Source organism: Gekko japonicus, unplaced genomic scaffold (assembly GCF_001447785.1).
Source record: "Gekko japonicus isolate JY-2015 unplaced genomic scaffold, Gekko_japonicus_V1.1 scaffold695, whole genome shotgun sequence".
Lineage (NCBI taxonomy): Eukaryota > Metazoa > Chordata > Lepidosauria > Squamata > Gekkonidae > Gekko > Gekko japonicus.
The window spans coordinates 89,637-104,557 of record NW_015159731.1 but is presented as its reverse complement, the minus strand read 5'-3'; the positions used below and the strand labels follow the sequence as shown (position 1 = coordinate 104,557).

The 14,921-nt window shown below is 40.9% G+C and overlaps 1 protein-coding gene across 1 annotated transcript in view; it reads left to right on the top strand.

The window, feature by feature from the left end:
* The window catches only part of FBLN2 (fibulin 2), a 225,170-nt gene that overhangs the window by 164,580 nt on the left and 45,669 nt on the right, over positions 1-14,921 (top strand). Inside the window, exons 5-6 of the mRNA XM_015428721.1 lie at positions 9-195; positions 9,250-9,456. Of these exons, the coding sequence (XP_015284207.1) occupies positions 9-195; positions 9,250-9,456 (394 nt within the window). The remainder of the gene's footprint in view (positions 1-8; positions 196-9,249; positions 9,457-14,921) is intronic.

The window sequence follows — 14,921 nt, the reverse complement described above, 5'->3', positions numbered from 1 at the left end:
CCTTACAGCAATGCTGTGATTGCTGTTCATTGGGCCTACGAGTAAAAAGTGAAGGTCAAAGGTGTGAGTCCAACCCAAATCTTGGCTATCCCTGCAACCATGTGATGCTTTCCTGCTGTGAAGGAGAAGACCATCTTATTCTTCCAGAGCTTAAACGGCACCCTGAACCACTGCCAACGGCAACACCTGAGAAACGTAAGTGCTGCATTGTTACCTACAGGAAGCACAGCAATGAGAGTCATCCTCACTCCATAAACACATGATTCTGGATGTACATAAGAGTCAGACTAAGTGTACTGGTCGCTTTCTCTATTAGGTTTCCAAGATGTTTGGCCTCCTCACAACTGCTATAGCAATTATTTCGCTTTTCACATTTGATTCTGCTTCCGTATCTTCTGTTCATTACTTGTTTAAGCATTTGTGAAAAGTGCCACGTTTCATTCAGAGGCCAAGCAAATTTTAGAAAGAACTGTTAAGAATAGCCACTGGATACATATCGATTCCTTTGAAATACACAGAGGAATTCATTAGCTTAAAGTAAAATGCTATCCACACATGTTGGGGAACATGAAACGTGCCAGCAATAGAATGCCTGTGAAATCTAAGAAATAGCAGAGCTTCTACATCTATAAGTATCATGGGAGACTGATTGTACATCAACTAGAAAGGCATCAAGATATGGAATGTCAGCTGTAATGAAGTTATGCTTTGTATTTCCTGATTTTTCTTCACTATGATTGGCAAAGGCAAAAATACTTCTCACAAACATTAGGTGCAAATTCTTGCATTTCATTCTCTCTTTCTGTCTCTGCTTAGCAATCTGAGACTGGATCTTACTGAATGGATCCACACAGTTTCACAAGTCTAAGCTATCCAAACTTACAATGCTTTTATTAGCTCTAGAAGACAGGGTGGGGAGACAGGCAGCATCTCTTTACCTGTCCTTTCATCACTTCCAAGATTAAGAAAAGCATGCTAAGTTTTTGTTGTTTAGATTTATGAAACTGGGCAGGTGTGGAAAAGTCAGTCTCTCCCCCAGTTTTCAATTGGTGAAATCATGCTGTGGTAGAAGAGTTAAATTCTTTCTTCACACAGGAGCCTAAGTTTGAATTGGAGCCATGCACAGTTGCTGTTTGACTTTAAAAATGCTAGAAAGATGCACATCACAGGTCTAGTTGGGCCCAGGGGCTCTATAAATACATCCATAATATGATCCCTTGCAAAAGTTTTTGCATCAGTTTGTGCAATATATATCACATGATAATTATTTGGGGTTCCTTTGTCATGTGCAAAAAGTTTTTATAAAATAGCTATTATCAATAATGCTTTCCTATAATCACTGGTTCTGGGAATTCTCTTAGCTAGTGATCACCTTATCACTTGATAAATGGTATTCTGTGGCCATCACTACATCCTTTGGTAATGAATTCCACATTTTAATCACTCTTTGTGTAAAGTAGCATCTGAACAACAGCAACAAATCTTTGGAATTGTCTCACCTTCTATTAGAATTCGGTGAAAGTAGAAGTATATAGAAGTTGTTTCTGTCTCATGGGGTTGGATCCAAGTTAGATTTTCCAGTGGCAGAATGGAACTTTCCTGATTCCCCCCTAACACTGCTGCTCAATTGGGTTGCCACCAGTGTTCCCTCTAAGCTGAGTTAGTGTGAGCTAGCTCACAGTTTTTTAGTCTCCAGCTCACACATTTTTGTCTTGGCTCAGGAAGGATGGCTCCAGAGCCCACTAATTTATGCAGCAGCCAAATTGCTCACTCACAATTTTAATGCCAGTAGCTCACAAAATAGAATTTTTGCTCACAAGACTCCATAGCTTAGAGGGAACATTGGTTGCCACCCCTCCGAGTGGAGGGAGGGGTCCCCCGCTACCAGGCCCTACCCTCCTGCTGCTGATCAGCTAGCTGGCAGGGGGACTTACCAGGAGAAAGGAAGGCAGAAATGGATAATTTAACAATGATATTACACGGGAAAGATAAAAATGTATTTAAGAACAGATGGATTAAAGTTTATAAATTGTTAAAACATTAAGAGGAAAAGGAACTCCAATACTATGAATTTATAAAGCATATGGTTGTATGTACTTGGAAAAACTCATAAATAAATTTATTTATTTTTAAAAAGGAGAAAGGACTTTCCTGATTCCCCCCTAACACTGCTGCCCAATTGGGTTGCCACCCCTCCCCCAGGCCATGTTGCTGGTGTTGCACAGGCCATGTTGCTGGTGTTGCACAGGCCATGTTGCTGGTGTTGCACAGAAGGTGACATCATCTCACCAGCGACATCTGGGTGACGCTCTGGTATTTGGGCAAGAATTCTATGGTAGAAGCCATTTTTACCATAGAGAGTTTGCTCACATACGAGAGCATCACCTGGATGTTGCTGGCACAATGACATCACTTTCTGTGTGATGCCAGTGATGTGGCCTGGTCTTTCCTCTTCCTCCTGGTAAGTCCCCCCATCCCCCACTGGTTGCCACCCCCCACTGGCAACTCTAAAGCCTGCTGATCTCCCCGAAACGCTGTTCCTGAGAGACAGGGAATCCTGAGGAATAAGATGACAGGGGTCTGCAAGGCACAACAACTATTGCATCCCTTTTCCCTCCTATTTCCTGTTTTCTATCCTGTCAGACAAGCGTTATACCTGAGAACACCACAATTATTTCCCTCCCATGGTGACTCTGCAATCTCTGATTTTTCTTTTCCTTCACTCCACACCTGTCTAAATGATAGGCATTTACCTAGTACAATAATATTGGTCAGTTGATTAAAACATAAAAGCTGTTATTAAAGAGACCAGCTCATTGATATGTCTTTTTCTAGCCAATGCTCACATACTGTGCATTCCTCTCTTCCTCTCCCTAGTTCTGCTGATATGTGCCTTTGTAATTTCTAGTAATTGCAAGCAATTTTATTCTCCACTGGAATTAACAACACAGCTAGTGGGAGATTAAAGCATTAGTACATGGTTACATGGTGCCCTCCAAATAGCCAGTGCCTTGGGCAAGTATACTTTTGCCTCATAGGTGGGTCAACCCACGTTAAAACATGTGGCTGAAAGGTGATATCACTTCAAGTGATATTATCTCTGCCCCAGTAGTTTGCAGATGAAATGTTTCCAACTGTCATGGTGTAGATTCTGAACATTTTCCCTCTGCAGTTCTCCTGCCCTTAGGGTTTTTCTGTTTGTAACTACAGAATTACTTTATTTTACTTTATGATTCCATAAATTATGCTTTTAGACATCATAAAGTAATTAATGCAGCATGCTATTATTTTTGACGTCTAATTAGTTTTTACATAAAACAGAGTACAGCAATATATTATCACACAATCCATGACAGGAAATAATGTAGTAAAGAGAGACATATATTTAATGAGAACCATTTTTTTAAAGGGGGCAAATTTAATTTCTTATAGATTCATAATGAAGCCCATCAAAATGTGTAGTACTGTTTTATAAAACATGCATCCATTAGGAAAGACAAACCTTAAATTAATGAATGGAAATTCCTTGATAGAACTCTGAGAAACAATGCTAAGTTGTAAAATCTACAACAAAAATCTTGTGCTTTAAATGGCAACTCTAAAGACTTATTGGCATATTGAGGAATGTTCTTTTATGGCAACAGCCTACTTCATTGGATGTGTGAAACGAACTAAGGAATATTTCCCCCCCATGTGGACTGGAAACCAAAATAGCTAAGAAAATAACTAAGCAAAGCTTGTTTACTAGTGTCATAAACATATCATCACTACAATATGTAGCTAAATTGGAGACACATTCTAATAAAAGAAACAATTGTGATTCTTTCTGAGAGAAGCACAATTACATTAATGAATTCCAACTCTGATTGTCTTTGAATTTTCTCTGTTTAAACTGACATTGTTACATTAGGTCAGAGAGTGTCTGGGTGGAATGAAATGTTCCCATTTTAAATAGCTAGTTCAAAACTATTTATCCTAGGGAACTATGCTATTGGCCCAATGAAAACCAGTATAGGGCAAGGGAACATGTTGTTCTTCAGTTTCATGTTCTAAATATCAACATACAGTATTTAAATTCAAAAGAATATCTTTTTGCCAATTCTATTGTTTGAGTCTTACATGATCACCAGTTATGCCCTTGGTACCACCATAAAGCAAAATATATAAAGTATTAAGGTTTTTATATATAACCTTGGGAGACAAATCCAATTTGATGCCTGTTTTCAGGGTTTTGTTGTTAACTGATACATACATATGCAGAGCTAGAAAGAAATAAAACAAAGTTGATGGAGTTTTCCAAGACTGGAAATCTACCTCAAGGCTGGGGGTGGGGGGAATTCTCTCCATAAAAGGTATGAGAGGACAGGAGATCTAATACCTGTGACCTTGTAGTGAGACACTGAAGTGTTGTGCATACATGAGGATTCTCACAAATCTGGCAGTATTTGGCTAAAGCTTTCCTCATGCAGTGAGGAAGGACAAAATTGATGAAGATTCTTGTAAAACTCTCCTCTTTTTTCTCCCTGCTGCTCTCCGCTTGGAATCTTCTTTGTTAAGTTTTATGTGCCAGATGAAAACATTATTATTCACCTAAGCATCTGGCATTTCATTTTTTTATGTTGGTTGCCTGAAGAACCTGTCTCAAAGACTGAGAGGCAGACTATTAGTCCTTGTCATGGAACGAAGGGCATCCAATAAATTTTGGGCAGATTCAAGCAAGGCCTGTCTCCTTGAGGCTTTATGTTTGCATGGAGACTGGGAGTGCTATCCTTTAATAAAGAATAGCACATGTGGCCCACTAGACATTCTATAAGGCACTACAGTATCCTCCATGAGTAGGTAATCTGTTTTCTCGGGTACCATGAGACCACAGCATACTCTTGGGGGGGGGAACATGGAGGAGCTTAAGTCTGAATGGTTCGTGCTGGAATGGAGCCGGAGTTTATCAAGATACCACTATTTTACTGACTAGTCCAACAACTCCTGCACACGCTGCAGTCTATGAAGCCTGAATTCATTTTCTTTCCCTCTTAAAGCCCTTTTTTCTGCCTGTTTAAGGGCAGGAAAGAGGATAGAAAACATAGGGTTGCCAGCCTTCAAAGTGGGGCTTGCATGGATCCTAGAATAACTATTGATTTCTAGATCACAGAGATCAGTTCTCCTGGGGAAAATGGTTGCTTCAGAGGGTAGACTCTATGACATTATACACCACTGAGGTACCTCCTTTCTCCAATCCCCACCTGCCCCATGCTCCAACTCCAAAATCTCTAGAAATTTCCCAGCATGGAAACTGGCACCTGAGTTTTGTTTGCTGATGCTCACCATACTTCTAAAAATAGACAGTTTTGATGTACTGGAATGATGTGCTCAGACAGAATTCACAGAATTAAAAGGGATATTAATTCCTAATTCACAGTGTTGTAAATTCTCCAGGACTAAAAATAGATTGATATCTGCCTCTTTCCTGTAACTGTTTCTCTGCTCAGCCAATATTGCTGGTAAGGCTTAAAAACAAGGAAGGGGGGGGAATAAAAAGAAAGCAACTGAATGAACATTGATTAGACAGCAGCAGTTGCCCCAGGTAATTTAATAGAAGCAAACACCTGGCATGAAGCTGTGTCAGTTAAATGTGCATGTATTTGGACTACTACATTGTCACTCTGGCTTTTAAAATTATCCTGTGGGCAATGTTGGACATACTGGAATTTTGCTCCAGTCCCCCATGTTTCTTTTTGCTGAATTTATTTTTTTGTCAATTTTTTTTTATTTAGGATATAAACATTCATAATCAACATTAATTTTTTTACATTTGTCCCTTTCATACCCTACCCACCTCCCTTTTCCCCTCCCTAATATATGGCTTCCCACAGGGCTTCGACCTCCTGCCCATCTCTTTATTAATTTTTACAACAACAATTTTCTTTTTGTGATTCACTAGGTAACTATTATTTCACTATACTCATTAATTTTTAACTTATCCTATCTCCTAAGCATTCTATGATTAATAATTATTAAAACTAAACAAATTGTCTTTTACTTCCCAATACTTTTCTAAGTATTCTTTTAGATCCTTCCAGTCCTTATAGAAATCTTCTGCTTCCATATTATTCAACTTTCTTGTCAGTTTGTCCATTTCAACTGAAAATAATATTTTTTTAATCCAATCTTCAATCTTCGGGACTTCTTGCTGTTTCCAATTCTGAGCATACGTCATTCTTGCTGTAGTTATCATATACCACATCAGAGTTCTCTTTGATACATTAACCTCTTTTTTTGATACAATTCCTCTTTTTGCTGAATTTAGATTCTTGAGTTAGTCTGTGCTGCTTCTTGTAAAAGTTTTATTTAAGAAACATGCTCAAAAATCTCGAGTTCTTATGGATTTTAAGCCTGATGCTAAAATTGAAATGATAGTTTTCTGTTCACTTTGTTGATTTTTAATTCTTTATTAGATGACATGGTTGAAACTTAAGTGAACTTAGCAACTGCCTGGCAAATTATGCTTTTATAATACTGTATTTGATTCACATGGAAAATATAAGTGCTCCCCTTTCTCCCAAGCTGGAAAACCAGAAGCTTCTCACAAATTCTATAGGGGGGGAAATCTCAAAGTGTTTCATTAACGTTTAATAAGTAGATACAGCTGAAGTCTATTTTTATTTATTATGTATGCAGTACCATTAGGGTACATGGCACTTTACAGAGTAGCTGACTGCAAGACAAGTCCCTGCCTGAGGAATTGCCATCTAAATTTGGACAGAGAGGAGGAGGAAGACAACAGAGAGGGAAGCTTTGGGCTTCTGTGATTATTATGAAAATTGGTGAAAAGAAGATACTGCATTGAGTGGTGCTTCTGATTAACAGACGAAGGGATGAGATTTCCCCTACAGCATGTTGCATGCATTCCATATCCATTTTGGAACTTGCACATTTTACCTCTGGGAAATGCATGTGCCTTGCTTGCACATCACTGCAAAGTACAAAAGCATTTTAGAATACAGTTGTTGGTACAAGATCATGAATTAAAACAATGATTTCAGAAGAAGAATGGGAAGGGTAGAATAAACCTGTTTCTTTTACTGTCACTGATTTTCACATAGCTTTTTAATGTCTATGACTCATCCAGAGAATCCAGCAGAATGATTTGGGTTTCGCAGTTTGCACCATCATCCACCACTAATCTCTTACCACACACTTCTTATCTCACACCAAGTTTATAAGAAATGCATCACTTTCCTCCCAAACTGGTATTACAATAAATATATGGTAATTGTTTCTTATGTAAATAGACAGACACTATAAGGCCAACTGAGAAATGGCATGATGCAATAGAAAACATCCAGGGCTGAAAAAACAATGGCATTTATCATTGCCTCTCTGGTATTATTTCAGGCAAATCAGTTCTCCTTTCTTTGTTTTGCGGGCAAATGAACTGTGCAGCAAGAACTAAAGCAATTATCCCAATCAATGGCCATTTGAAAGTTCAATTCTCCTTCTCCCTGAGCTTTCCCTCCTGCCAGTTAGTATTTGACCTCTAGGCCTTTTTTTCTTACCCATGGCAAGGAAGTAAGCTGAAACCTGCCAAATGCCTGATTTTCTACGTATGCTTCAAGCTTGCCCAGAGGCAACGATCGAGGCAGAAATAGAACAAGAAAATGTTCCCCTTTAAAAACAAACACTGTTTCCTGGTTTTTCATATGATCTTCATCTCTTAGCATCTGTTGCTGGTATATGGTTACCATCTTGAAGATGGTCTTGGCATGTACAAATAAATCTCTGGACTCAGGGAAATGTATCCCTTTTTCATTCACATTTCATTGGACTGGTAACTGACGTTTGCTCAAACTTTTACATATATTTTGTATTTATATATTGTGCTCTTTAAGGTTCCATTACCTGATTCCCTGCATTGTTCTGCCCACTACAGGCCATGCCATGTGTATATTGAAAATCTCAGTGTGATCAAGGGACAGTTGATGCTGAGTTCTGACCCCCTGGGTATACTATGTGTTAATTCTATGATTATTTTTCATGATCTGTGTCCTTAACAGAATGCAGCCACAACAGTTGTGGTTTAAAGGGGCAGTCTAGTGTGTTTCTGTGTGGGGGGGAATAGACTGCTATATAAATTATTTCCCTTCTACTGGTTTCTCAATGAAAAGCATATAATCCTGCTTTTACCCACACTAAGAAAAAAATGGAAGGAGCCTTAGTTTCTCCTGTACCAGAATGTCCATTTCAGTCACAGGTGTTACAGCTGCATTCTGTTAAAAATACTCAGTGAGGAGAATATGCATGGAACTGCACACATTTAGTTCTGCCCTCAGAAGGGAGAATGCCACTGCTGCCACCATGGCTTTTCAACAAGGGCAGGCAGGGACTGACAAGGACTGACAAAGATTACCAACTGAATGGGGGGGGGGAGGTCCTGTCCTTTTAACAGGGGTTTAATGACTGGAACTAGTCAGCCGAAGCTTTTTGTGGCATTGAGGTAAACAACATCACCTGATTGTTGCTTGTACATCAAACTGACAGTAAAGGGACAGCTAGAGAGACCAGTTGGGAGATCTCCTATCTGAAGGAAGGGGATATAATTGTTTCTGTCACCTGAAGGCTTCCTGTCAGACACATGAGTGCTACCAAAGTCATTATTGATAGGAGAAGTTCTGGGCAGGAGGTGCCTTCTTTGCTCAGAGAAGCAGTCTGTCAGATTCTGTATCACCATATGGTTCATGTAGTTTCATGATTAATTTTCCAGGCTTTTTCACATGTGGCTCTGTGATTATTTTTGGAGATTTTAAAAAAATAGATTACCTGTGTGGGGATTAAGATTTTTAAGACTGGTGCTGGGGATGAGGAAGGCAAAACTCAAATTTCCCTCCAATGTAGTAAGAACAGCTCTGAGGTGGGGACTTTCCAGTCCTTTTCTTTCAAAGTAAAGCTTCTGTAGCAGCAGCCTATAAAATTCTTGTGCAAACTGTCATTGTTTAATTGTATTTAAATGTTGCTATTATATTGTTAGCTTGCATTGGTCACCAAGCAGGTAGAGAGCAGTCTTTCAAATAAATAAATGAATGAAGTTTGGCAAAATCATCATGGGATTATACACAGGGCAGTTCCACCTACTGGTGAGCACTTTGCTAGTATCTAATAATGGTCAAAGTTATGTAATTCACACATACAGAGCATGCACTCTTTTTTTGGGGGAGGGGATTCTTATCCCGATTAATGGCTCAAGCATGTTGGCAGTTTCAGAGATTGAGGATCACAATGAAGCCTTGTCGATCAGTAATGAAGCCGAATTGTCAAACAGCTTACCTGGAGATGACCTGGATGAGTGCCTTGTCTATCCTGGAGAGCTCTGCCAGCACCTCTGCATCAACACAGTAGGATCTTACAAGTGTTCATGCTTCCCAAGGTTTACTCTTCAGGACGACGGACGGGGCTGCAATCCAGGTGGGAAAGGAGCTGAATTGAGGAACTATGTACCCAGGTTAACTATGAAAGAATTGATCCCATAATTGGTTTTGCCGCATTTACTAAGGGATGTTTCACAACGGCATGATTTGATGGCTATACATTGTTAGCCAAATGTATGACATAGTCCCGTTACCAGTTCTGACATGAAATCTTTCTGATGTTCGATCTGTGATCTTCCACATGTATAAGTCATCACCTGATGTTTCAGCCATTACATGGTAAACATACTTCTACGAATGGGCCCTTAGTGATTTTGCTACATCTAGAACTAGGGTTGCCAACCTCCAGGCGGTAGCTGGAAATCTCTCATTATTATAGCTGATTTCCAGGCAACAGAAATCAGTTCATCTGGAGAAAATGGTTGCTTTGGAAGGTGGACTCTGTGGCATTATACCCTGTTGAAGTCCCTCCCCTCCCCAACTCCATCTTCCTCAGCCTCCAGTCCTAAAATCTCCAGGTATTTTGCAACCCAGAGCTGGCAACCCTATCTAGAATCCACCGTGTTAATAACTCTGGAGTGAGTTATTTTAAACTTATTTGGACCATTCAGAGATATTCCTTCCCAGTACCTGTTTGATCTAGCTGTATTTCCAAACATCTCCAATGATCTGACTTCCATAGTGTTCACTGAAAAAAACTGAGTCTAACAGATTTGTCTGGAATCTTTTTGCTCGATAGTAGAAGTTGAAGAAATAAATAAATATTAATATACTTCTATTAGACTCATTGGAATATCCCATGTATTGAATTCATCCTAAATACTAAGAACTGTTTCAATAAATCCAATTGAAATGAATGGCAGTTCCCTTTCATTTCCATGGGACTTTCACAGCACAGTGGTCCAATAAGCCAAAGTTCCTCTCTCAGGTATAGTTGAGCTTTGCAGGGGGGTGGGGGTACTAGGCATTGCATTGGGTATTAGTTCACAACCATCAAAATTCCTGATGTCCTGGCTGTAAGCCTTCAAAAAAGAAACAGGTATATAGTAAACTTCTAACGTTAAATTAGCAGTAACAATACAAAAGACATTTGAAACATCAAAATAGCAAAGTTTTTAGTGGCTTTGAAAATCAGGAGCTCCCAGCTCAGCAATCAAGGTCCTATTGATAAAGCTGTAACTAGATATTACTTAAGAAACAGAACTGCTTCTATTTTGTGTCTTTTTGCCTCCACTGTCTTGCAGTTTCTTGGTGAACATAATGCACAATGTGACATCATTATTCTATCCCCACTCACAATGTTGGTTGTTAGCTGAGAACAATGCACAGCACAATAATGTTGCCTCCTGCACTGTGTCCACATCAGCTTTACGAGGAAGAGGGGGGAAATAAATTCGAGGCGGCAGCAGTGCTGTGTTCTTGCAACATCTGGATAAGCTCTAAATGTATCATGATCCAGATGAGCTGTTTTTTTCTTAATGTCTTTGGAACATTCTTTTGGAACTGTGCTAATGGAAGAAGGCATATAAAACAGTGTTCTGTAGTGGTTAGAATGTTGGTTTAGGATCCAGGAGACCCAGGTTCAAATCCACAGTGTCGGGAAGATTGCTGGGTGACATTGGGCTAGTCTCCCCACCCCACCCCCAAATGAATCTGAAGAAAGAATATGCGGTTCAATCTGAAACTTTTTGCAGACCTCAAGTTTCCCCGATCATATAGTATTGCTCAACCACCCCATATCCTTAGACCTCTTCTCAAGAAGAAAGGATGGGAGAACATGGGATGTAGCACTTACTAGTACCCTAATAAATCACTCGATTCTTTAGAGGAAGATGAAAATCATTTTTGGCAAGTGCTAGGGAATTATCCATGTGATAACCTACCACTACTCACACAATCAATCCATTACATGCTTGTCTTCCCCTGAAACGTGCCCCTGTCTATGAAGTAGAAACGATGAAGACTTGTTTAATAAAACTGGAATGAAGAGACAGACTTGAGGCTGTTACCTGGTGAAATCACTGCCCAAGCATAACTGTGAGGCCTTTGAAGTGTCATGAGACTGGAGGAGGAGGGTGGTCCACCACTGCCTGCCTCTGCCCTGCAGCCACCAATCCACTGGCTGGCAGACTTACCAGTAGAAAGAAGGCGGCCTAGGCCATGTTACCAGCATCACACAGAAAGCCAGTGACTTCCAGATGATGCTGTGGTTTTGGGGGAAAAGTCTATGATAGAAGCCAGGTTTACCATGGAGTTTTTGCCTAAATACCAGAGCATAAACTGGAAGTTACTGTCATGATGATGTCATTTCCTATGGAACACAGGTAACTTGGCCTAGGCCTTCTTCTTTCTACTGGTAAGTCCTCTGATCCCCCACCAGTTGCCAGGAGGGATCTTGCAGTCCTACATGAGACCTTGGTTAAGTAAACGGCTCTACAGCAAATCTCCCTGCTGCTTTTGCAAGTGATACCACTAGGTAGACAGGGAGACTCCTCTGCAAACTTAAGTCACTCTAGGGCTGCGGTCACACGCAACATTAGCCACACAAGAGATACGGAAGACAGGCGGAGTTTGCAGGCGCGATCTCACCAGCACATCTGGGGAGCGTAGCGCTTCTGTGGCACAACCGAGGCTTCCTCCCGAAACCACGCAGCAAAAAACTAGTACCTCGGAGGTACTAGTTTCCGGAAACTGCGGGGCAAGGGCGGGCGTCTGATCGCGTTTCCGGTGGCATCCGGCGCCCGCCCATGTCCCCTTGTGAAAAAGGTTTTCCCCCCCCCAAGTCCCCGTGGTTGCGCACATGCATCCAACAGAGCATGCGCATTCGTAGTGAACACAAAAAAAGAAAACTAGTTCGCCGCGCGCTTCTTCGTTGCGCGCAGGCATGTGTTGTGATCGACGCCTCTCCGTAACCACAGAAGCTCTACGGTACCTCCACAGAACCTCCACAGGAGGTATGATCGCTTTACTGCGTGTTAGTTTGCCCCAGGGCAAACAGCCACGCTTCCCCCCCGCAGTTTCCTGCCCGTGTGACCGGGGCCTAGGAAACCCTGATCTGAATGGTGAAGATTTGTAAGGGATTGAAAGCCCAGTCAGTTTTTTTGTTCAGGTCTGTCCTTGATTATGCCTAAGGATAATACAACAATGTGTTCTGTTGTACTTCTTTCATCCCGAGTTTTGCTTTGTTAGAAGTTATGCCAGCCATTTATTTCCTTTCTGCCAAAATCAATAAACAATCCCCAATCATATTTTTTCCTCTCCCCTATTTCCCCAGGAGGCTAGTCCACCAAGATTTCTGTAAAAGGTCATGATTTTCATAATTCATTAGGTTTTGGGAGGATAATCAATAGGATCTTGATCCATTGCACTAGTAGTGATGCAGCATTGTGTTTCGCATTGATAAAAACATGTGTTGCTGCATTTTGGTTCAGCATTCTGATGCCTGCACTATCTTCATAAGGAAGTGATTTCCTCCAAAAAAAATGTTTGCACCATATAATTACTTCACCTGCTACAATATAAAAAAAGACACGTGGACAAATCATTTATCTCACTTGTGGTCACAGCCTTTATTAGGAAATGCAGCTATATCAGGTATTAGTTTGTCTACCTAACCATGGAACTTAGAAAAAACTAACTGGGGAAAACCAAATAAAACTATTATGCTTTTTCCAGAAGCTTCTTCCTCTCTTGAGCTTTTGGCCTTATTAAATAATTTGTGAACTTCATTGAAAATCCCCATGCAGTACTGGGAGGTTCTTATTTTTGTCATCATACACACAGATAACATGCATGGGTGTATATAGAATTTTTAAAATCTATATCTGCAGTATCTGAGGGCATAATGGTGCATCAATCTATAGACCATCAATATGAATTTATTGTCATTATTCTCTAGGTTTATTGAGGTATTATTGATAAAATAGTGAAAGAAATTCTAGGTCTCCATCACCTGTATTATCATTTAACCTAATTTCTCCCTTACTATTTAATAAGTTCAAACTGGGAAGGGGCTGTGGCTCAGTGGTAGAGCAATTGTCTTGCATACAGATTAGGGCTGCCAAGTCAATTTTTCTTACCGGCGGGGGAGCCTCGCTGAGCTCCGGGAACCGTTCTTCGATGTGCGCGCGCCACCAGCACGTCACCGGAAGTGACGCGCAATGTCGATCACGTTGAAGGTGTGACCCCGATCGTTGGAGGGAAAACCATAGAGTTTTCCCTCCGACGATTGGGGCCACGCCCCCAACGTGATTGACGTGGTTGCGTCACCTCTGGTGACGCAGCCACGCTGCGCTTCGGGGGGCAGAGTTCCCCCGGGGCCCGATTCCGTGGCGGCGGAAATTGGGCCTCCGAAGCAGGGGTTTACCCGCCCCCACTTGGCAGCCCTAATACAGATTCAGTTATCGCTAGTTAAAAAGAATGAGGTAGTACGTGAAAAACCTCTACCTGGGAGCCTCTGTCAGCCAGAGTAAACAATCCTGGCAATATTAAATACAGCTAAAGTCATGTAAGGATCAAATTAATGAATCCTTGATGACTATCAGAAATCAGTCACTAACTCAGGGCACCTTCCCTTGGCCACTCATAAAGGCAGTTTTCTGTCCCACTACTTAAAACCATCTCTATAGAAAAATGATGTGGACTATTATCACCCAGTCTCTAATCTGTCCTTTCTAGGCAAGGTGATGGAGTCAGCAACTCATGTGCTCTGGACCCTTTTCACTCTGGCTGACACAGATGGCTCTGGAGGTTTTAGTTAATGTCTACCATCTTTATTTGGACAAAATTGCTCCTACTCACTCTGTCTTCAGCAACTGATACAGTGGATCATGCCATCCTGTTCAGGTGTTTGGAGGCAGAAGTAAGTTTTGGGGATGTACCTTGGGCTGATTTAAATCATTGCTCACGGATCAGACTCAAAGGCTGAAGTTGGAGGCCAGATGTCTTCAGAATGGGAGTTCTCTTGTAGGGTTTCACAGTGTGCAACCTTATTGCCCATCTTATTCAACGTCTGTGTAAAGTCTTTAGGATAAATCAGATGACACCCAGCTCTAAATCTCTCTATCCAAATCCTCCAGTGAGGTGGTAGAGGTCTTGTGCCACTGCCTGACTGCTGTGGCCAAAAGGCTGAAAGTGAATGAACTGAAACTGAACCCAGATGAGACAGAAGTGATGCTAGTTAGGAAGGTGGAGATCTTATAGGACATTGTGCTTCCCACTTTCAATTTTTTTTAAAGGGCTTTATTAATACACTTGTGCACATTGCTAATGTTGGGAAGGGAGATGCAAGGAACTGGAAACTGAGTCAATTTATACATTTTCCAATTGTGGCTTAAGTAGGACAATTTGTCAGATTAATTCCAGAATTGCAAAGGAGTGGAACATATTAGTGAAATAATAACTAGGGGTGCTTGAACCCCAACCTGGTTGTCTCACATCCTATTCACTGGTAGCTTTTTGAATTACCATTCTGACTGTTTTTAACCCTTTCATGGCTGTTCA